General features: G+C 45.7%; 1 protein-coding gene across 3 annotated transcripts in view; it reads right to left on the bottom strand.

Annotated features, from left to right (window-relative positions):
• Positions 1-4,846: 4,846 nt before the first annotated feature.
• The window catches only part of Bloc1s5 (biogenesis of lysosomal organelles complex 1 subunit 5), a 24,185-nt gene continuing 4,432 nt past the window's right edge, over positions 4,847-24,599 (bottom strand). The window contains exons 3-6 of one of the 3 annotated variants that reach the window (XR_015640799.1): positions 18,235-18,364; positions 14,965-15,023; positions 14,239-14,369; positions 4,847-6,174 (exon numbers count right to left, since the gene is read on the bottom strand). Coding sequence is in view for 2 of the 3 variants with exons in the window: in XM_087590527.1 (XP_087446653.1) it covers positions 5,995-6,174; positions 14,239-14,373; positions 14,965-15,023; positions 18,235-18,364 (504 nt within the window). In the remaining variant the exon portion in view is untranslated. 3 annotated transcript variants of the gene reach the window in all.

Raw genomic sequence — 24,599 nt, 5'->3', positions numbered from 1 at the left:
GAACCACATCGAGTCAATCGACAAATATAAAATAAAGGTTTGCTTAGTGTTAAAAGTTCTCTTGCTACAAGCAAAATCAATCAAGAGGTCCACTGAGGAACCGTCTAGCCCAGGTTTGCCTGAGTGTGTCTGTGGGGCCTTGTGGCCAGGCTCTGAATTACACAAGTGAAGAAATCAAGCAGGTAGTGTGGCTATACTCCTCTCTCTGCTCTCAGCTGGGGATCTGGTGTGACTAGCTCCATGAGTTCCTCATGTTTGACTTTCTCAGAGACATGGGTTGTGACCTGGAGTCGTGGCCTGAAATAACACTTTCTCCCCTAAGTTGTTTTTCTAAGTGTTTCGTCCCAGCCACAGAGTGAAGCTAGAACATAAAGAATTGAGACCACACTACTAGAAAATGCGTACTAGGGATGATAGTCTCAGGGACTGACATTGGAATTTAGTTAGCACAATGCTTGCTCAGGATGGATGAAGCCCTGGGCTGCCCTGTGCCATATAAACAGAGTATGGTGACACATACCTGCAACATTGTCACTTGGGAGGTGAAAAGAAGAGAATCATTAGTTTAAGGCTATCCTCGGTTACACTGTGAGTTCTAGGCCAGCCTGGGCTCTAGGAAACCCTGTCTTAAAACAAAACAAAACCCCCAATCCAACCAACCAACCAACCCAAACCAACCAACCAAACAAAAGGTTCGTGATTCTGGATTGACTAATGTTTGAAGTATTTTTCTAGTATACTTAGGCATAGATCTAAGCCCTTTACTTTCATGCTGGCGATAGTAGCCCAGGACATTTCTACAAACCATGATAAAGTCCTAAAAATTGAAGGCATCTAGGACTAAGTATTCAGGTAATTTATGTAGGTTTAAAAAATGGTTAAAAAAATAACATTATTTAGTGTGTGTGTGTGTGTGTGTGTGTGTGTGTGTGTGTGTGTGTGCAGGTCACAGGACAACTTTTAGGAGTTGGCCCTTTCCCTCTACCATATGGTTCCTGGGGACTGAACACAGGTCAAACAGCCTTGGCGCCCTGCTTCTGAGCCATATCGCCGACCCATTATGGAGACTTAGAATAAGGTTATTGTGCTCATTTTGATTTTCATTAGCTTATGAATAGTAAAAAAAAAAGTACAGTAGAAATAGATACAATCAAATCAGTTCATGAATAAGAAGCAAAATAATAGAAAATACTTGGCATGAATATCAAAAGACACAAACATATTCTTTTTGTAGGAAATTTTCATGCAGTAAAATTGCCACACACTTCCTTAGCGATTTCCATACACAGTAATCTCTGTGTATGGAACCCCCCAAAAATATTACAAGAAACGGTTTAAGCTGTATTCTTTATTCATAGCTGAATTTTGTTGGGAAATTAACGAAAACAACTTGGGAGACAGCGGATTCTACAGGGTGACAGCTCTGGTATTGGAGCCACCCTAAATGTGTCCCTACTCATTCTGGCTAGAAGGGTGTGGGTTTCAAGCAGCCGTGTCTCTATGAGTGAGAAAAACAAAAGGCAGAGATGGTTATCAGTCTACGCCAGTTGCACTGTCACAGAGTGGGTGGCTCAACCAAATGAAACTACGCTTTTCACAGCTCGAGCAGCAAGAAGTCCACGATCGAGTTGCTTAAATGCATGTGATGAGGTCCCTCTTCCTGGCTGTCAGACAGCCAGGCTGTCTTCTTTCGATACCCTCATGTGGCCTTTCCCCGTGTTCATGGGGTTAGAAAAGGCAAAATCAAGAACACATTCTCTGGTGCTTGTTTCTCGCTCTTCTTTGGTCTTTCTCTTTTTCTTTCCTTTTTGCTACAAAATAATTGAACTTTCATGCCGTGGCTGTGAAAGGGCAGCTGCTAAGTACTATGGGTCTTGGAGCCTCTATTCCTGGGGTCCTCGGGCACCAATGAATCAGGCAATGAGAGGCAACAGTTCTTGCTCCTTTGTGGAACAAGTCAGAACTTACAACCCAGTATATACCTAGGGGCTCGGGAGTAATGTCATTACTGACCCTCAAGGCCCTCTCTTGCACAATCAGCAAGGCTCTGTTGGGACCTCATGGTACAGTCACGGGGTGGGAAAAGGAGACCATGGTTTTAGCCTGTGGACCAAGATGGTGCCTTGCAAAGAGCGGGGCTCAGTTAATTAGGGCTGAGGTATTATATTGGCTCATTTTCTGTCAATTTGACATAGCTAACCATTCTGAAAAGGGGAACCTCAGTTGAGAAAGTGTCCATACCACACCAGCCTAAAGCTAAGTCTGTAGGGCATTTTCTTGATGGCAGAGTTAATGTGGGATGAGGCAGCTCGCTGTGGGTAGTACCAGCACTGGGCAAGTGGTCATGGAGGGTGTAAAGCAGGCTGAGGAGGTAGTCATAAAGAGCAAGCCAATAAACAACATTCTACATGGTTTCTACACCAGCTCTTACCTCCAGGCCCATGCCCCGTCTTATTTCCTGCTTTGACTTCCCTCGGCAATGGGATATGACCTGAGAGCTGTAGGCTGAAAAAAGCCCTTTCCTCCCCAAGTTGCCTTTGGCCAAGGTTTTATCACAGCAAGAGAAATCTAACTGGAACAGATATTCCTACAGCTAGGAAGGCCTGGAGGACTCCCAACTTTTAACTAGAATATTGATTTGGGTGACTCTTGAGATGAAAGATACTCTACTCTAGGTCCAAGAAATGTGAGAGTATCCTCTAGGTGACAGAGAAATCATGCAGGTCCAGGAACCAGGGGCAATGGGTGGCTTGACCCCTGGTCCTCTGGACCTCCCAAGGCTCTGAAGGCATTTAGCGTGTCAGTCACCTGGTAAGTCCTCTGCTCTTGAGAAGGTCTAGTGGAGTCCAAATGGGAACATGCCTCAGCCATGGTACAGGAGACAGAGAAGGCAGCAGGACAAAGGCCTGAGGTAGCCATGCTTATCATGAAGCAGACTGTATATAAGAGGTCAGTTCCCTGGGTAATGATAAAAAGGTAGATGATGTCCTGGGAGATGGTGGCCAGCAAGGTCCCCAATGGTGGAGTCCTGCTGCACCCCGACCCACACCCCTCTAGATGGAGTCACAATGGGATTTCAGCCCCAGCTGCTGAGTGTCAGGGAGGACATGAGTTTGTCCGCAACAAGGACTGAGCTGGAGGACTGGCAGGACTGAGAACTCAGAAGGGTCAGCCACATCCAAACCTGTGCGCTCCTTCACCCCACATCCAGAGAGAAAGGAGAGTCCTAGGCCGTCTTGTCATCGCACTACACGGGTTTAGGACAGAGATTCTCACCCAACACAGTGAGAGTCAAAGATTGGCCCGAGGGGAAAGCGACTCTGAAACGGTCCAGGGTTTGCAGTGTTACGAGGGACACATGGTAGTGCTGGGAAAGTGGGACGTGTCACTATCACTGAAGGGGAGAACCTTGAGAGTGACAGGGAGGACAAAGGCTTATCACACCAGTCAGCTGTCACTTCAGAAGCAACAAGGAAGATGGGGAAAAGAAAACATTCTCACCCTGTGACTGCACCCCGGCAACTTTCCATGGAAACAAAACCTAAGGTTTTATTTTATTTTATGCCTGAGCAAACAGTGCTCAAAACCACTACAGGCGTCAAACAAGATGGAGCGAAAATTCTAGATCTGTAAGTTGAGGGAGGAAGTCAGACATTGCTCAAAAGCTCTCCTGCTTAACAGGGGGAGGATCAGGGAATTCAGGCTTTGTCTACTAATGCATGTTGTATGTCCCAGTGAGCACAAAGGGTAAAGAGTGAGTGTCCAACTTTGAAACTAGTGCAAGAGAAGTACATGGAAAAGCATGTGAAAGGAGTGCATGTGAAAAAGCAGGAGAGCGGGGACGAAACACTCAAAATAAAACAATGTAATCTGAGTTTGGTCCCCAGAGTCCATATGGCAGAATAGAGAACTGACTCCCACAAATTATCCTCTGATCTCCACACACGTGGTGGTTTGTTCTCCCCTAATAAATAAGTGTCAAACAGCTCAAAATGATACAAGGAAATCCTAATATATTACCAGTTTTAAGAGGTATAAATAAATGAATTATACTTTCTAGCTAAGAATAACCAGGAAAAAAAGTCCCTCGGTTATGAAACAATCAGGTTGGGGGCTGAATGTACCCATCACAAAGCCCCAGTCACATAAAACAAACATTATTAGTTTTGGGGATAAAATAGTAAACCCAGGAGAAAAGGAAATTCTAATACGTTGCAGAATCTGAAAGATCATGAGAAAGGAGGAACAGAAATCCTCCTAGAACAGCCCTGCCCTAACGGACACCCAGGCGCAAGTGTATGTTTGCCACTGAACACGACAGCAGGAAGGCAAACCGACGGACCCTTGTGGAAACTTAACAGTGCTGCACAAAACTAAGAACATTAATGTGTAAACCTTAGAAACTCTGTCCTGGTCCTCACCCCTCAGAAAGGAATATGTCGTGTACAAATTTAGGAGGTAATGTGTCTATTACTTGTGTGTGATACACACGAGCCACCCTAAGCTGCTGCTGTGCTGTGTGCCCTCTGGCACTCGGAATTCTGATTTAGTGACGGCAGCTATTAATGGTGTGGTGGTCACTAAGGACATTCCAGAAGGTTCCTGTGATACAAAGGGGATTTTCACTGTGGCTCCCTCCCTTCCCTTTTCACGTGTGGGATATTTTTGGAAGTGTTCTTTTCCATCCGCTGAAAGAGAATTAAGAAAATTCCAGCATGCTTCTGTGTCAGCAGCGCTCTTTCAGTCCAGGGAGCACGGGGTGATTGATGAACCTGTCAGGCCTACAGTAGCAGACAGAGAAAGTTGGCAGAAGTTCAGTGTTGCTGAAAGAAATCTCAAATACTTATTTCATCTCTTCTATTAGCTTTAATCACGTTTCAACATGAGCCAAGAATGAAGCTTTCACAGTCGGCCATACATTCACACAGGCACACATTGTCAATTTTCTGCAGTAAGAACACTGAGAGAAAATGGCAGGTAGGAATTTTCTGCCTTGCCCTTCTTTACTTAAGAACAGAAAATACTAGAAAGACCCGTCCACACCTCAAATCCACTGGCTATGCATCTCCTCAACGATTGCAGGAATTTCTGTTTAGTTTACAGCAAATGGCATTTGCCGCAGTCCTTCCTTAGACTAGTGCAGGCACGGAAAGATCACAGTGGTGCTGGACAGTCCTGTTCCATCCGGACACACCTGCTGGAGGTCAGATGCTAACACAAAGAGGATTTATCTCTGACTCAGATCACCCACTGTGTGGGCCAGCATGTTTGACCCACCCAGAGCCCATCTTACACGGCCTGGGAGTGACTTCTTGGCAGATTCTGTTGACTGTGCAACTGAAACATGCGTAGATGCTATCTATTCCTTGGAGCGCTTGCCCAGAGTGAAATGGACAGGAAAGCAAGGTAAGTTCTGTGGGCAAGATGATGGTCCTTCGAGAGGAAAAAGTCAAAATACTTGTTATTTCTCCTAAGCATAGCTTAGAAAACGAAAATATTAAGTGCTACAAGGCTACCAATCAAGTATGTCTTGTCACCCATTGAAACACATGGCATTGTGTTGCACTGCAAAACCTGGTGTCTCCAAGCAAGCTGTTCAACGCCTACTGTGGCATCTCTGTCACAGGATGCTGTGACAGGCAGCTGTCATATCTGCCATTTAATCCACAATGTCAAACCATTTACCCTTGGCACAATGAAGTGGACCCTTGCAGAAATCTACTCTCAGAACCCTCTAAGCTAATCCCCGAAGAGGCCAATCTGTTTAGCAGTGAATGCATCCCACGTGCCCTCCTCTTCCTCAGACGACCACAGCTAAGTACACAAGCACTCGTCTTCCACTGGGCATGTATCTGGCTCCAGCAGTGCCTCTCTTCAGACCTAAGAGTGCCCCTGAGTGTATTGCGAAGCTTGAAGGAGAGGCTACATGGTTGGTGGGAGGATTTGGGGGGATGAGGTGTGTTCCCATTCATCTGTCTCTTTAAGATCAAATTCTTAAAAGGTGGAAAACTTGGCTAGGTCCTTCTCCATTGCTGCATATTGCTCTCTGAGCCTCTCCATGGCTTTTCTGTGCTCGGCATCCACTTCGGCTCTGCGCTGCGGCTGTCCTCTCAGGAACTCCTCCCACTGGAGCATACGCTGCTTCTCACTAGCTGTCAAGTGGTCATTAATCACCTGAGAAAAGAAAACATGAAAGCCACATGGCATATACAGAATGACACAAGAGAACTTTATCCACCGACCACTACTGCAGCAACCAGCAGATAGTCAGTGTAAACTACATGACCATTTTAATATCCATTGAGAACACTATACATGGAGCCTGTAACCTCAACACTTGTGAGGCTGAGGCTGGAGAATTGCTGTGAGTTCAAGACCAGGCTGGGATGCAGAGTGGCTTTGCCTCACAACCAAACAAATAAACAAATAAATAAACAAAACAAATGTGTGATGTTAGAAACTGTTCTTACTATATGTGACCATAGACGCTCACATTTCTAGAATTTCTAAAAAGCTCAGTGTCTTCCCTGTGCTAATGATCTGAACTGGTACAGGGACAGCCTGGAGCCTGGAGCTCACTGGGCAAGTGCTCAATCACCAGCTGTCTCTAGGGCCATTACATGACAAAAACTCATCATTTTCATGCTTTTGTTTCTCTCAAAGTTCTGATTAACTACACATGGTTTTAATCAAGTCTAAAAATCAATACTGAAGTTACTATATGAAGTAAAATTACTGTCTTACATTTTCTGAAGCATCTTCTTTTTGATACATTAGAAAGAATCACAGGTTACCAGTCACTGGGGAATTCAAGATATCTTCTGGTTCAGTCTAGTTTTTAAGTGCTATCTCCATCTGGTCAAGTATATAAGTTATTTTCAAGATGGTTTTTAACATTTCTACACCAACAGAGGTTTGCCTTCTTCTGAGTATAAAAATTACAGATAAAATATTGTAGAAATTAAAAAAAAGGATTTGGATTTGGACTAAGTTCTACAAAACAAGCTACCAGAGTCTTTGACAAATGAACAGAACATGTGAAGCCCTTCTAAACTCCTGTACACCAACTCTAGAGAGTCTAAGAGACTCCCAAAAGGATACAGGCTATTGTCGCCTGTAGCTCCTTCCCAGAGGTCGAAGGTAAGTCTGAGCTGCTGCAGAGGCAGGATTGGAAGATTTGACCTGGGTTTGACCTGAAAGCCTCCTCCCTGAGGTCTACCAGAGGAACTACACAAGCTGTCAGAGGAGGGATGCACTTGATGCCTAAGAACCACAACAACTATCAGTACAGCAAGACATCCCCACAGTGCATAGTGGCACTCATAACTTGGTAGTAACCAATCGCTGTCTACCCTATCCTTGTGCCCACAGATGAGTATAGTTCTCACTCCTGATCAAAGCAGAGCTCTTTGCAGCAAGAGGAAACTTACAGAGCACAGCTGGTCAAAAGGAAGAGAACAACTGACCATGGGATGCCCAACCCCCTTTAATTTAAAAAATGGTTTTTAAAAGGTCAGCAAATAGACTGAAGTTGAATGCCAACACCAGCACTTGGCAAAGGTAAAACTGTTTCTGGCAGTCTATATGTTTGGGGGCTCTGCAAAAGCCAGCATGCTCTCGGTGCCTATGAAATGCCAGCATGCTCTCGGTGCCTATGAAATGCACTCCAGAGGGACCTGCTCAGCGTAGCTTACCCACTTCTAAAAGTCCGCCTTGTAACAGTATCTCATTTTAGAAACAAATAAAGGAAGGTTCAAGGCTTTGCCTCTCCATTGTCTCTCACCTAATAAGTGGGCTCCTGAGTCAAACTCAGGTCTGCTTAGCATGGAGACCCTGCCTTTCCTACTGAGCATTGAATAGCAGGTCTTTGGAAAGGCAGTTTTACACAATTCTTTTGCAAGAGGGGAAAAAACAAAACAAAACTCTGGTGATAGGTTTTCTGCCAAGCTTCCCAACATTTTAAAGAACACTTTCAAGAGTTTTCAAGTGGGAATTTGAATGGGTCGTATATGCTGCACAGTGTACTGGGGTGTGAGCAGGCAGTGGGAGCACAGTGTACTGGGTGTGAGCAGGCAGTGGGAGCGCAGTGTACTGGGGTGTGAGCAGGAGGCAGTGGGAGCGCAGTGTACTGGGTGTGAGCAGGCAGTAGGAGCACAGTGTACTGGGTGTGAGCAGGCAGTGGGAGCGCAGTGTACTGGGTGTGAGCAGGCAGTGGGAGCGCAGTGTACTGGGTGTGAGCAGGCAGCGGGAGGCGAGAAGACAGGCTACACAGGGTTCCAGCATCGGATGCATCTGAGAAACTGTTTAAGTACCCATTTCCACAACACATTATTGTTCTAAGTTGTCAGTCTTACGGGTTGGAATTCTCCAGAAACTGAATGAAACATGAAGAGTTTGTTAAATTACTTCTAAGAAATTTTTTAAAGCAAACCAAAACAAAATGAAAAACCAAAACCAAAACAAAACCACAAAAACTGACAGTCTGGAGGGGAAGGCACATAGCAAGAAGAGAAAGCAAGCACACGTCATAAAAACGGCACCTTGTGCAACTCACTTCCTTACTCGCCGTGTGCCACACATCAGCCCTCGCCTTCCTTTTAAGTAAACAGAGGGAATAGTAACACACATGCTCAGATGTCGGTTTTCTCTTTCTCTGCGACTGGCTCAGCTGGCCTTTGGATTTATTCCACAAAGCAGCTGCCTAGGCTGCCCTGTGTACCAGACAACACCCAGGTCAGTGTAACTCAATGGGGAGAGACGCAGGTCTGAGAAGAGGCACAGGAGCCTCGTGTCAAATTTACGGTCACCCATCACGGGCTGCAGGACACTGAGCAAGCTGAATGCTTCTTTAGCCTAAAGAACGGAAGAAAATCATGTTCGTAAATCAAGTTTATAAAGACTGGAGGCAGTGACTGTCAAGCTCCTACTCAGTGCCTGAGGTACTGAATAAAAGGTAAATATTATTATACAAGTCACGGCAAGCTTCTAGAAAGCATGCCACACCGCTTTTATCCCCGTCAGTTAAGTGTTTGTTTCTTCATTCTAATAACATGGGTTTTAGCAATAGGGTTTTAGTAATGCAAACAACACAGGTATCTTAAGTAAAGTCACAGTTCAGTTCATTCCACCTGACGTATCCACTGGAAGCCATGTGGCTGTTAGAAGAGATTCTTAGTAGAGCCAGTGTCAAAGATCAGTATTTCTACTCTTTTTTAAAAAATGTATGCACATGTGTCTGTGTGCCCGTGTGTGCCCGTGTGTGCATGTGAAGTCAGTGGCATAAGATCCCTGGAGCTGGCGTTACAGGAGGAGGGCAGCACTGTGTCAGGGACAGGAATGAATGCTGTCCCTCTGCCACAGCACTGTGTCCTCTTTCAAGTTTATTTATTCATTTTCATTTATATGTACACGTGTCTATGCACGTGCACGTCACGTGTGTGGGGGTTCCCATGGAGACAGAAAGAGCATAGGATGCCCAGGAGCTGAAGTTATGAGCCAGTGTGGCTGCCTGAAGTGAGTGCTGGGACTTAGACTCCAGTCCTGTGGAGGAGTAGTGGGGCCTCTTCACTGAGCCTCCTCACCGTCCACACGCAGTAAGTTCTCTCCGATAAACCCAGCTCTCCAGCCAAGTTCTCTAGTTGCAGAATGTTGCATACTAAGTATGTATGTATATATGCATGCATGCATGCATGCATGTATGTATGTATGTATGTATGTATGTATGTATGTATGTATGTATATACTTATCCAGGTAACACTTTGCTATCAGGCAAATCACTCCTTGAACTCAAAGCCCAAGTGACCATTAGGTTGAAAAGCTGACAACTCCCACCCCAATGAAGAACCGTGGCTCTCCTGCCATGTCCCTCAAGTCACTCCATTTCCCCTTGCTTAATCATCAGTTTTAAGTTAGTTTTATGCCCATGAATTGACAACACTATAAGTGTACACACATGTAAATAAAACTGAGCTACCCAGAAACGTCAGCAAGGGAAGCTTTACTGGGATTTTGACTTGTAAACTAGAGGGGGAAAAAAAGAAGTGACACAGTCTGTGTATGGACACTGCCGTTTTCTGACCTATACATACATATACATACATATATATACATACATACATACATACATATATATACATATATATATATATATATATATATATATATGGATATGGTTGTTTCTTAAAAAAGTAGATGTAGAATTACCATATAATTTAGCAATTCTCCTTTGGGCTATTTGCCCACAAGAATGAAGGAGGGCACAAACAGGTATCTGTACACCCATGTCAAAGGCAGTGCTCTTTGGGACAGCCATAGGTAAAGTGATCCAGGTGTCCAGATTATACAGATTCATAAAGTGCAGTGTGTGATTGCACACATATCTACACGCAAATGTAGGGCATGAATATGTGTGTGTTATACATACATGATTGTGTACCTATTCAGCCTTTAAAAGAACAAAAATTCTGTAGCATACCACCCTGTGAACAAGCCTTGAAAAGCAGACTTTGAAGAGACAAGCCATCTTGAAAAGCAGACTCTGAAGAGACAAGCCATCTTGAAAAGCAGACTCTGAAGAAACAAGCCATCTTGAAAAGCAGACTCTGAAGAGACAAGCCATCTTGGGCTAGGAAACAGCTCAGTTGGTAGAGTGCTTGCCTAGCTTTAATCTCCAGCACCACCACAACCAGAGTAACAACAAAAACGAACAAGAAATCAGACCTGTGATTCTAGCACTCGGGAGGTAGAGGCAGAAGGGTGAAGACATTCAAAGTCATCCTCTGCTACACATAACTACGCAGTGAGTTCAAGGCCACCTAAGTACATGTACATGACACGTCTGAGAGTCTAATTCATACAGACAGAAAGTAGAATGCTGGATGCCAGGCATGGGGATAGAGGATGAATTGGTGTTAACAAGTACTGTGTTTCAGGGCCCTGGAAACTGGTTAATGGGCTACAATTGTGCAGTCAAAGTCAGTAGCTATAATGCTAACATTTCTATCTACTTGGTCAAATGAGAAAATTAAGTTACAACAGGGAAAGTAAGATTAATATTAGATTGGCTTCCTCTAGTACCACATTAGAGATATTTAAGTAGAAAATGATCCTGAAACTAATCTACATCTAGAACCAAGACTATGAATGAAGCCTATATACTCGGGAGAAATATTTTTGCATATATTAGTCTAAGCCAGTAGTTCTCTTCATCTTGAAGAGATGTTTGGCATGAAAACACAGGAAGGGAGAGATGCCCCTGGCATCTAGCAGACAGAAGCCATTGCCAAGGACAGTCTATAGAGAACCCCATTACACATCCAGTCTACAGTGCCAGGAGCACCAAGGCTGAGGGACTCTACTAAGGGAAAATTCTGAATAGGCCAAATGAGGTTAGGAAGGCCTCTGGGAAGCCAACATGGTGGGTATTGCCTGTTATCCTAGCATCTGGAGGCCGAGGCCAGCCTGAGGGGTACTGATGAGCTCCTGCATCAGGAAGCTTCAAAGTGTCTATTAGAAAGTAACACACATGACGTTAGCTTTTCACGTGCTTTACACGGGCATAAGGAAAATGACTTTAGGAAAAAGTATCAGTACAAAACCTATTAACATTATTTTACACAGAGCCATATGTACTCATTTATTCTGCGCTTTCTACTTCTATCAAGAACAATGGTTATATTCAAACTCTATGTACTTCATGTCGGCTTCATGTGATGTCACTGCTCTCATGATAGCATCATAAAGGAAGCTAGCTAGAACTAGTAAATGTCTGGTCAGTATGAAACAGAAGCCCTCGTGGTCATTCCTTGTTACTGGGGTGGCTGGACAGGGCGGCCAAAGTAGATTCATACACATGGAGCGGCATTTGTATTCTGACCACTGACCCTGGCCACCTCACCTTTCCATGACCTGTCTTTAGAGTAAGTGGACCTCACAAGCCATCTGTTTTCAGTTCATTCTCTTAGCACCAAGAACGCAACTCTGAATTAGGGTAGCTCTTAAGACATGTTGAACAGCAGCCGAATGGGCATATATTGTTCTTTTGAATGTTCTTTTAGATATCAATTGTGGGAAATGTGATTTGGACAAATGATGCTTATCAATTTACTTCCCACAAAATTCCACAAATTGTCTTAACATAAAAGAGTTACTGATTAATGGTTACAGCCATTTTATCCCATTACTACTTCCACCTTTAAATACACACACTGTGGCCAACAGGACAACCCAAGGCAACAACCACTATTAGGCAGGAAAGTGCAAATTGGGGTCGTTTTTCATCTGTATATACTTGAGGTACAAGGACCTATTTTACCTTTATGACAAATGTGTGTGTCTATGTATGTGCACATGTGTGCATGCGGTGTGTATGTGTCTGTCTGTATGTATGTAGGTATGTGTATGTATGTATGTATATATATGTGTGTATGTGTGTGTATATGTATGTACATGTATGTATGTGTGTGTATGTGTGTATATATGTATGTGTTGTGTGTATGGCATGTGTATGTGTATCTTAGTACTAAAACCTCAGCCTGGTCAAACTTTCAGGAGGGTGGCAGTAAAATCCAGCAACTGTTAGGACCCGTAGCCATGCGCTTCCCATGCTCTGATAACCGGGTGTATATAAAGCTGAAGAGATTAGGACTCAGACTAAAGGTTTATCCCGGCAAGCATGGAAGGACTCTTCACTTATTGCTGGTCTCTGAAAATGCCCATCTTTCATAATGTCAAGACTTAATTTATTAAATGTCTGGAGGGGACTCAGAGTACCCCTTACAGACGCAAGGCCACTGACCGCTAGCCCATGGTGAGAACACTGCGGGATGTCCCACTCCCAGGCAGAGCCAGGCCTAGTGCCAGAGTCTCTCACAGAACTTGGGATCAAGAAGCAGGAAAGCCAGGAGTTCACAGCCAGCCTTCGCTAGAGAGCAAATACAAGCTGAGCTTAAGCTCTATCAGATTACGTCTCAAAATAAAAAAACAAACAGAACTGCAGCCAGCATTCTACCAGATACTCTGTTCTCACAAACAGAAGCGCTCTTGTCCCAGTTACAAAGTGTGTGGCCCAGGCCTCAGGGTCCTCTGCACTCACCCAGGGCAGGGCAGTCATCAGACAGTGAAGCCAGTGCTCACTGCCTCGCCTCCTCCCATCATCTGTCTCTGCTTCTGCCATTCTCCTCACCCTCCCTCAGCCCCCTTCCACCCACCAGCATCAGAACCCTTGCTTCCAAATGGGGTCAGACACGGACAGCCACACCTTCCTATTCATTCCCATTGCTGATATCACACAAGGCACCGTAACTTGACCACAGTGCGCACTTTGGCCTGTCTTCTATTAGTATTTGTGGTTTAAGAGTCCTTCATTTTAGCTCCCTAGGTCTATAAACTGCCTTAACCTTAACAAACAAGAAAGTGTTCCCCCTGGTGGCCACTGGTAAAGCACAAGATTGAAAAGCACGTGCTGCCCAGGCTGGCCTGTCCACTGGGCCCCTGCCTGCAGTTCTCAGTGCTGTCTGCCTCCACCCGACACAGGTCTCCCAACCACACTTCTATATCCTCAGTGCTCAGCAAAGCCAGGTTTCCAGAGCTTGGCCCTGGAACCCTGGGGTAGCCTACCCATCTGGCTTAAACACCAGGTCCTTTCAGTAAAGCTTATGCCATCCAATTGTTGAGCTTCAAAACTCTCTACGGGCACCCAGAATGGAATAAAGGACGTGAAATCACAACTCTGGAAAGATTCATCCCACTGCCTACCTGTGCTGTGGTAGACCTCAGTTAATGAGAATACACAGGACAGGGGCATTGCATTCAGAGTGAATAGCAGTTTCAACATCTGTTCTAGTGAATGTGATGTGTATTTTTATTTATTTAGAACAATGAATAAATTATAGAAACACTAAGACATTTCCAGGTAAAAACACCAAATTATCTCATTACCTTACATTTTACCCTGTTTTTCCACATTTGAGTTATGATGCAATTCAAATTAAGCAGAGCATTGTCTAGCTAAGGCTTCCCAGCCTCCTGTGGCTGTCCATCTATTCTAAAGGGACATGCATAATACCACACAGAACACAGCTTTGGGCTCATAGGCAAGAGCCATGCTTCTTTCCTTTCTTTCTCTGTGAGACAAACAACACTTTCAGAAAAAATACGGAAATGTTGAAGAAACAGTTTCTATTTGAATTATTAAAATGGCCGGGGGCTGGGAACGGCTCAGGTGGTGAAGTACTTACATACAGATCGTGGGGGTGCAGCAGGCCGCTGTAACTACGTGCTGGGGAGGGGGTGTAGAGACAGGAGGATCTCGGCAGCAGCTCACTGCTCAGCAATGCACCCAAATCCACGAGCCCAGGGTCACGAGTCCCTGTCTCCAAAAGCAAGGGAGCGGGAACTGAGGAGGACACCACATGTCCAGCTCTGGCCGCAAGCACGCTGCACAGGCCACCATCACCACACACACACACACACACACACACACACACACACACACACACACACACACACACCCCTAAAAAGATCACAGGCACACTGCACAGCCCACCACACACAAACATTTAAAAAGATGACAGTGTCGCAATGTTTTCAACAACATGTGTTAGCCTCCTTTAAACCTTTTTTAATTTCTGTATATTTATAATATGTATCAGTGTTTTGCCTGCATGTATGTCTGTGCATCATGTGCACGCAGTGCCCAAGGAAGCTAGAAGAGGGCACTGGATTCCCTGGGACTGGAGTAACTGATGGCTGTGAGCCACCATGTGTTGCTGGGAACGGAAGCTGAGTCTGCTGGAAGAGCAGTGCTCCTAACTGCTGAGCCATTCTCCGGCCTCATCTTTCAGGCTTTTAGTCTCTGGATCACAGAAAACGAATTCAGAGACAGTGGATTAGAAGCAACGGCTGATAGTGTAGTAACAGGTCTGGGAAGTCTGGGCCCCTTCGCTCAAGTCTCCCATTCTCACCTTTTTCCGCTCCTGTTCTCTCTGCTGGAGTCTATGGATGGAGTCAGTAGCTGCTTGCACTGAAATAAAACAGACAGTGGGATTTCAGTGGCAGTCTCTGTCAGGAAGACACCTCTGGATTCTTTAGATCTCAAGAGAGAGTATTAAAAACGGGTATCAGTTCCAGTTGGAGGAATGGCTAAGAGGAAAAGTACATTTGTCAACACGTTCAGGATGGCATAGCTGGAAAACCACCATGACAGCTTTGAGCTGTGATCCAAAGAGCACAGAGATACTAAGCCCCCTGACAGGTCGGCATCAACCTCAGTCAATATTCTCTAAAATGGGACAGCACCAGATGAACTCACAGTTGCATTCAGAGCAATGAGGCCCATGGTCTGAGCCTGTCAGCCCATTTTCTATCACTCGTTAAGCTGTTCTCTCAGAGGCAAGGCCTGACAGCTAGACGGCCCCCACAGTCAGCTTTCCTCTCATTTCTTGCCTCTGCTCCTGCCTTCTAACTAGTTCATCCTGGATATAGCTACAGTATTTACCTCTCCCGGGTCTGAGAATTCACTAGTCATTTCTGTTTCTTAAGAGACAACATTCTAATGTAGGGTGAACATCCCCAAATTCAAGATGTTTTAAAATCTAAGACTTTCAGAGAGCTGGTGGGATGGTACAAGTGGAAGCTTCTACACCAGACCTCATGTGGTGGGTCTCAGGAAAGGCTCCGGTCATAAAATACTGCTCCAAACCACTCCCAGGCTGGTGTGAACCCTGAGTTCCTCAGACCTCTCATCACCAGCTGAACTTTACTTCTGCTCTGTCAAAGGCCATTGGTCTGCAGGCCAAGGGCCAGCCTTGCCACCTGTGACTGGTCTGCCTTCTTGCTGGCCCACTGACTCCTGACATGCTTGCAGAACCCTGCTACACACCCAGTCCTGCTCCTGCTGAGCTCCTCCCTCCTCCCTCCTCAGCATAGAAGTGCTGCCTTCCACTGTGCTCATCCCACTCCCACCGAAGGCGTTTGCACTTCCTGCTCCCCTAGAACACTTTTCTCCCAACTCTCCTGTGTCTGTCTGAGTCTTACTTCTTTCACAAATGAGGAACTAACAACAGGACCTCAGGATGGACATGGTGGTTCCTGAGAAAGCACAGCAAACGCGCTTGTTAAGAGATTAAGTAGTATTCTAAGAATCATGAGGAGAAAGCTATACGGGTGTGAAGACCTAAGTTTGGATTTCCAGCTGCTGTGTCTGCAAGCCCCATACTGGCTAGACTGACACAGTCTAGCCAAAACTCCAAGACCCAGGCTCAGTGCGAGACCCACAGCACAGCCTGGTTTACAGAGTGAGTTCCAGACCAGCCTAAGCCACAGGAAAGACCCTGTCTCAACAGCAGCTCCTCACGCATGAGCAGTGTCATGTAATGGTGCACTGAGGGCCCTGTTCACTGTGCTGCCCCACACAAAGCCTGCACTCGCTCTCCCTGTCCTCTGATGAAGTGCTTTCAGTAGTGAAATTCCCTCAGCAGAGGGAGACCTCTATAGGACCACCTTGTGTCATTCTGAAGTTGGAGTGGCTAATTGTTTTCCTTCCCTGCCTAGGGCTAACCCAGCCAGGTCCACGTCAGGCAGGGACAGTGATTTCTCTTTCAGAATACTAGGAAGCCTCCACCTCCCAGATGCAGCCTGCACGCAGCTCTCATTTTCAAAGCTTTATTCTCGGCAACCATTAACAACCGTTCCTAGATCACAGATGGCATCTAAGGATGAAGGATTGGCTTCCCAATCATTTTTTTTTTCCTTAACAAAAGTAGGAAAACAAAACAAGAGAGGAATTGATTAGATCTGCTGCCTTCCTGCGGCAGTGAGTATGACATCACCATTCCTAAACATGGCGCTATCATGTCCTGTTTGTCTTTTTTTTTTCCTTCCTGGCTCTGTGACTGATCTTAAAAATCTGTTTTTCTGTCCTCAGGTCATTTTCATTTTTGGATCACCCCAAATGCAATTTGAAAGGAAAGTTGAAGGAGCATGTCACTTCTGCTGTCACCTGTCACAGCGCCCCTGCCCCAAGATGATAATTACATCATTCCCCTTCCCTTTTTCTCCTCCAAAACCTGCCCATCCACCCCTCTTGCTCTCTTTTAAATCCATAGCCTCTTTGTTCATTGTTACTACAAGTGTGTGCTACACACACACACACACACACACACACACACACACAGAATGCTTGTCACCTAGGAATTCAGTTCTGTGGACAAACAAGCACAATACAAAAGCCCAATGTTGTCTTTTATTTTTACGACCCCCACTCCAGCCAGTTCTACTTGAAGAAATCAAATATGATCATGGCAGAGTTAGCCTTTTAAACCTTCTTTCTGTGTCAGAGTACACATGACCCTATGGGACTGAACTGCTAACTAAGGCCTCTTTCCTGCTTTCCTTACAGGCTGGCCTTGTCCCCCTCCCTCACAGGCTGGCCTTGTCCCCCTCCCTCACAGGCTGGCCTTGTCCCCCTCCCTCACAGGCTGGCCTTGTCCCCCTCCCTTACAGGCTGGCTTTGCCCCCCTTCCTCATAAGCTGACCTTGCTCTCCTTCCTCATAGGCTGGCCTTGTCTACCTCCCTCATAGGCTGGCCTTGCCCCCCTCCCTCACAGACTGGCTTTGTCCCCTTCCCTCGCAGGCCAGCCCTGTCCTCCTCCCTCAAGGCTGATTGCGCCTAGTGCTTCAGTCATCAGTTGTCATCCCTCTGTGGACAAGCTGCATGTTCTTATTGTACACATCTGAGGAAAAACTTCGATGTTCTGACATCCTAATTTTAACATCACACTAACATCAACTTTCATTTCTGTTAAAGTCGAATACTAAAGAACACTAACAAGCATTCCTCTGTCAGCTACCTCTTCTCATTGAAATATTCTCCTTAATGAGAAAACTGATAAAATATAAATAATGGTGTTGCTGTGGAATCCTACTTTTCCTATAGTCCCTACTTCCCTGGTCATCATATACTTTCTAATGGATAAAATTAAACATTTAAAGGTACAAAGCAAGAATTTTCTCCTATGCTAAAGAGCTCATCTTGTGCAATGCTTGTGCATATGTCTTCCTTTGGATCCTGAAGCCAGGAGAGTGACCACATTGGACAGTCTCTGTGTAGCTGGCCTCCCCTGGTTAGCCCCAGTCAAGAGCTCCCCTCCGCTCCCAACCTACCCCCGCAACACTAAGGAGGACACGCCTGGGTATGGGATAGGAGGTCAAGGCTGCACAGCAGCTAGACTTACATCTCTGCAGGGTCTCCTCCAGGCCACCCTGCATGGTCTCTCTGCACTTGGGAAGCATGCGCTCATTTGTTTCCTGGATCATATTCTTCAAGTTCTCAAGAACGCGCAATTCTCGAAGACCACGTTTTTCCTATTAAGAACAATAAATTACTAGTATCTCAAGACTTAGCAATTACTGTCAGTAGTTCCAAGAGGACAGGCTTGTGAGCACACACACCTTTTAAATCTCTCACTGAAAAGGTCAAAACCTGGTAGCATTTTATTATACAACATTCCAAAAGCCGTAATAAGAATAATGTTTTGGGGGCTGGAGAGATGGCTCAGCAGGTAAAGAGCACTGACTGCTCTTCCAGGGGTCCTGAGTTCAGTTCCTAGCAACCACATGGTGGTTCACAACCATCTGTAATGGGATCTGATGCCCTCTTCTAGTGTGTCTGAAGACAATGACAGTGTACTCACATATATTAAATAAACGAATGAATAAATAAATAAATAAATCTTTAAAAAACAACAATATTTTTAGGGTAGTGTTCAGAAACAGATAGGAGAAACACTAGAGAGGCAAGAAAGGCACGTTCATGGCTACATATTTCATTAGAACGAGCCCTGATGCTTCTGTTCTCATGTGCTACAGATTCTATGTCTGCCTTTTCCCTCTGCAAAGTAACTTTATTTGGTCAGTGTAATGGCCCAAGCAATGGCAGACGGACACCCTACCATACAGAAAATGAGCAGTGAAGGCCGCCATCCTTAGCAAGGCCTGTGTTGGCCTGCAAGGACGGGACCAACCAGATCTCTAACTGGCATGAATCAAGCTTCGAGTTGGAAATGTAGTCCAGTGAGCCGAAGATTCTGCACTGAGTGTGGATAATGCCAGTGTCTGTGCCATCTTGGCCTATGTTAGGCAGAGGCGTATGTGCAACCCCCTACGATGCCACCGGGCTCCTCTACCCAAGAGCTCTGGGCCGTCATGGTTTGCCCGCAGTCAGCTGTTGCTGTGGAGTCCTACTGTCCCAGGAGCACTCCTCCCTCCATCATCTCCCTTGCTTACTGTGCTTGAACCCTCTATGTTGCTTAGTATGGATTCTAGGACTAAACAGGTAAAAAAGATATGGACAGCCAGCCAGGACAATGCAGAGAGCCTTGTCTCTAAAAAGAAACTACTACTACTACTAATAATAATAATAGTCAGGTGTGGTGGCACATGTTTTTAATCCAGGCACTAGGAAGGCAGATCTCTAAATTCAAGGCCAGCCTGGTCTACAGAGTTCCAGGCCAGCCAGGGGTACACAGAGAAACCCTGTCTCAAACACAACACACACACACACACACACACACACACACACACAAGTTTCATTTATTTACTGATAGAGTAACACACACATGCCAAGGTGTGTGTGTGTGTGTGTGTGTGTGTGTGTGTGTGTGTGAAGTCCAGAGGACAACTTGAGTGATCCAGGACTCTCCTTCCACCGTGTAGGTTTCAGGGATCAATCTCTGATCATCAGACTTGGCAACAAGCACCTTTAGCCTTTACCACATCTCTGGCCCCACGAGCACATGTTAATGCTGATAGGAAGGTGTCTCTCTAACTCTCTGATGTGTGCTCTGATGTGCAATGGCCCCAAGGAAAAGCTCATCTGAATACCATTCCAAGAGCCCTGCAGAGCTCTAACCGTGTGTCTGTCATCTCTACAGCGAGGTGCAGATGGGCTAGATACAAAGTCCACTGGCATAACAGACAAATCTGCCAACAGTTGGATTTTCTTCCCTTTACAAAGGGCCTATTCATTTAGCCTGGGTGCCCAGAGGATATTTTTTTCCCTATAAAGTCCAAGGTGTTTTTTTTCTTTTAGAAACAGTCTCAAAGATTGGGTACTCTAGGTTAACCTTCCCAGAAAGTAGCACATACTTCAGCATGAGTCCAATAGCAATTTCAGGAAAGTTTTCCTGAATTCTCTTGTTCTTCTTGGTGCCTTGATTTTTCCCCAGGCTTGTCCCAGGCTTGTGTCATCTGGACTCATCGTCAGCATGCACTCCTTCCTCCCCAGTCCCTCTCTTGTCAACGTTAAATCTTCTCAGTCTTATTTTAGGACTAGATAGTTTATCTATTTATTTCTGGGCTCTTAGTAGTGTATGTCTTTAATCCCAGCACTCAGGAGGCAAAGGCAGGTGATCTCTGAGTTTGAGGCCAGCCTTGTGTACAAAGTGAGTCCCAGGACAGCTGAGGCTACACACAGAAACCCTGTCCTGAAAAAAATAAAACAAAACAAACACAAACTTTCATTTTCCCAGAGTCTTTCACCTCACTTCTTGCCTATTTCATTCTATCCAATCACTTGGACACTTTCCCCGATCCTTACTTACACCCTTCCTATAGCTTTCTTCTTTCTTGTCTTCAGCTCTACAGCTTCTCCAGTGTGGCCTCGGCCTCCGTGGTGTTCACTCTGTGGAGGTGGAGCCTATGATGCCATCTGCTGGGCTCTGCTGTTCTCCAGATGGCCTATGGGATTTCCAAATAGGCCTAATGGGAATTTTGAGGGGCTTGGAGAGTCTGTATGAGACCCCTGGCCTCCCGAGCTCCCTGCTGTTCCCCCACTTCTGGCATTTCTGATGTCAGGGAAGCCTTTAGGCTATGGGTAGCTTGGTCATTTGCTATTCTGAGGCTCTCTTACCACTTGGCCTTATTATTGCTGTTGCTTGTGTTGCTGGCCAAGTTTCGCTGCATGTTCCCAGAGACAAAATTTGATGAAGAAAAAACTAAGCTGTTAAAATCTATGCCATTATGCTGCTGTTTCGGGATGGCGTTGGAACTGGGAAGATTCGAGTTGAAGAGGAATATTTCAGCCCTTGTGGTAACTTCATTTCTTATCAGGCAGAGGAATATTCTGTCAATGCAGAAACAAAGGCATCTAAATAAAAGAGCAGAGCTCTATAGCTCCAGACAGGGGGATTGGAGGGGGCCTCTTCTTAGTCCACAGGAGATTTGGGGGAGTAATAGGATCCCTTGGGAGATAGTCAAACAACCGGCTGCCGATCACTCTGTAGCAAGATTTTTGTTATTTATTTTTCTGTTTCTTTCTGGGTCTCTGTCTTTCTCTCTGTGTGTGTCTCTCTTCCTCCCTCCCTCCCTCTCCTTCTTTCTTGTGTTTTAAGACAGTCTCACAGAACCCAGGCTGCCTCAAACTCACTACGAAGCTGATGGTGACTTTAAACTCCTCCTCCTTCTGCCTCCATCTTTGAAGGACTAAAACTATAAGCATGCAACCACTACATCCTGTATTGTTGTTGTGTTGTTGTGGTGGTGGTGGTGGGAAAGGGTCTCATGTAGTCCAGGATAGCCTTGAGTTTGCTTTATAGCTGAGAAGTGCCTTGATCCTCCTGCCTCAGCCTCTGACTGCTGAGATTATACTGGCAGCTTTGTGCAGCCCTGGGGATCAGGCGCACAGCAGGCAAGCAGTCTGCTGACTGAAGTATTTCCCTAGCTCTACCAAGTGAATTAGTAGTCTGAGCCCACAGGTGACAGAATCTAGCTTACATAAGAAGAGGCCTGTGGAGTGGCTTGCTGTAAGGGTGGTCTCTTCACTGAGCCCTTCTGCCTGGTAAGGGCTTGTTGTTAACTGGGTGTATTTGATTGACAACTATAATCGACATCAATCTCAAAAGGGAAAGCTACAGTAGCACGTGCTCACCAAAAGCTGCATCTCATTCCCAGGTGTGAAATTGTTCGGATAATGCCTACCAGCAACGAGATAATGATGTGTAGCCTCCCATAAACGACATGTGCTCTAACCCCTTAATTCAGGTCGGAATGAGTGACAAGTGTAACATGCTGAAAACAGTGCCTCGCCATAAGCACTTCTCTGTTAATAACTACTGATGCTGCTAGAGAACTTTATCCTAGAGCCGTAACTCGATGGCATCAGAGGGAAAAACAAGGCTGACAACTAAATCCTTCTCTCGATCTCAACACTGATCAGCCCCATGGGTTGAAAGGTCAGGACGCTATGAAATTGTACTTGGCGCCGCCTTAAGAGTTTTCTCTGGCCCAGTTCATCTCACATTTGAATGTATTTATTTGGTCTCCTGAGACAGAGTTTCACTGGATACTCCATACTGGCCTTGAGCTCAGCGACTGTCCTGCCTTCCTCCCAAGTTCTAGGATTACAGAGTGAACCGCATGTCCACTACCCCACGGCCATGCCCACTAAGGCGATTCCCTCTGATTCCTGTGTTACGGCATTTCTGCCAACTTGGAGGGCCTCTTCATTTTCCAGTTCTCTATGTGCTCCTAGTACCTATTTTTCTTTCTCTGCTCAGATGTCACCCCTCTGGAGCAGTCTCCTGTGGAGCCCCTCAGGGATCGGTTCCTGGAGTCCTGCCCTCTCTCAGAGACTTGGGTCTGTAGCAGGGCAGCTCGTCATCTGCGTGCATTTCTTCTTGTACACATTCTGAACTTGCAATTGAAGCTTTCTGGTTGTGAGGGTTATCTGTCACTCACTTTCCCATGTGTGGTAAGAAGACATACAGACAGGCAGACAGGCAGACACTTCCGCATCATTCCTACTTATTCCATGTTACCAACACTTGCACTGTGTCTGGGGTGGTCACGTGCCTCTGACAGAGGCTGGCTCTGCTTCCTGCCTGCTGTCTCTTTTACCACACAAAGTGGCGACATAATGACGGAGGCTCCATAGCCACTTTTAAGTGTAAGGACTATGTGCCAAGGAAACAGGCTGGAAGCAGCTTACATCGTAAACTCACCAAGCCAGCCCTGGACTTTCGAGACCTGTCCCAGGACTATGCAAGAAACATAAGCCCTTTTTGAGGCCTCTTTTCCACATATCTGTTACTAGTGATAAACACATTCCCACTGAGATGCCTGGGTGTTTGGCAAGTATTCGGTAAAGCACTGAAGGGGGTGTGCCAAGCACATTCTCATACAATAACTTGGGATTACCCTCTCCGCTCTGTCAGAGAGACCATGCTGTCTCATCTACAGCTAGTACCACAAGGGCTTAAAGGGCAACACTGATTCCCTAGGAAGCTGCCACACTGCCTTTCACAAGTGCTGGGGTGGGAACGCGCCCTAACAGAGGCTGCACACAGCCCAACCTGAGCCTGTCGTGTTCACTGGAATTCAGGGAGAAACTTTCTAAAGGTAGGAGAAAGGCTCTCAACTGTTTTTAAACACCAGAGAAGACAAAGCCTGTCACAGTCTACCCATGCTTGAGGAATTCTGAGAAACACTGCCACCGTGTGGCATTTATTCCCTCTTTGGTAGAGAAAATTAAAAAAAAAAAAAAAATGAGCTGGAGCGTCTGGTCAGCTCTTCCTAAGGTGAAGTCCACCTGAGGGGCAGAGGTGCGCAGGCTGGCTCTGCTCTGTTCTCCTCATTGAGATGGAGGAGAGCCCTGCTGGGCACTTGTCTGTGTGTGACGCTGTGGACGGTGCTGGGCTCTCACGTCTCTGGACAGCATTCCATCTTCCTTTCCCGTTTGTTTGTTTTTGGATTTGTCTTGAAGCCATAGGCTTCAGTGTTTGCCTGTTTGCTGTTAGTCCGTGTGCCACATGCATGCCTGAGTCCCACATCGACCAGCAGAGAGCACTGGGCTCCTGGAACTGGAGTTACAGACAGCCGTGAGCCACCATGCGGGTGCTGGAACCTGAACCTGGATCCTCTGAAAGAGCAGTTTAGACCTTTGAACAGCTAAGTCACCATCCAGCCCCCAGCCTTCTCCTTCTTATTTGTGGAGCAGGGATGGGGGCAGATTCCAACAGTCAGGAAAACTGTGCTATGCTGTGTGAGCGCTTGGGAGGAGAATCACGGAGGTCACTGTGTGAAAAGAACTGACTGAGTGCTTGTCAAAAAGAGCAAATCAAACGTGGCCATGATTCAATTTCTGGGTCCTTACAAACACTCTTAAGTGAGAAGTCCCTCAAGATATGACTTATTTCCTGGGGGTAGGTTGCCATGTGTCTGCATCTGTTTTATTTACCATATAATTCCATTTCCTAATATGTGACGTACACAAATTCTCAACATATTTTGTTTAACTCTATATATGGTTACATCTGTCATGGCCAATGTGGAAACTTATAGTTTAGTAGAATTTTTCTTTTTCAAAGTTCGGGGTATCAAACGCATCCTAGAGTTGGCAAAGGGTTTTAGAAAGTCAGATAATGTTGGATCACTCTGGTAGGCAGTGAAAAGTGAATCTGAACAGACACAGCAATTCGAAGCAGTGGGACTTCCTAGATGAGGGCCATACAGAAGGCTGGGTCACTGTGGCAGGTATGAACGAAATGGGAGAGGCATGTGGAGTTCTTAGGTTTCAACTTGATTGTTCGTGCTCCAACCCAGG

This window comes from Rattus norvegicus, chromosome 17 (genome assembly GCF_021556685.1).
Source record: "Rattus norvegicus strain SHRSP/BbbUtx chromosome 17, alternate assembly SHRSP_T2T, whole genome shotgun sequence".
In the NCBI taxonomy this organism is placed as follows: Eukaryota; Metazoa; Chordata; class Mammalia; order Rodentia; family Muridae; genus Rattus; species Rattus norvegicus.
This window is presented reverse-complemented; position numbering and strand designations above follow the sequence as displayed.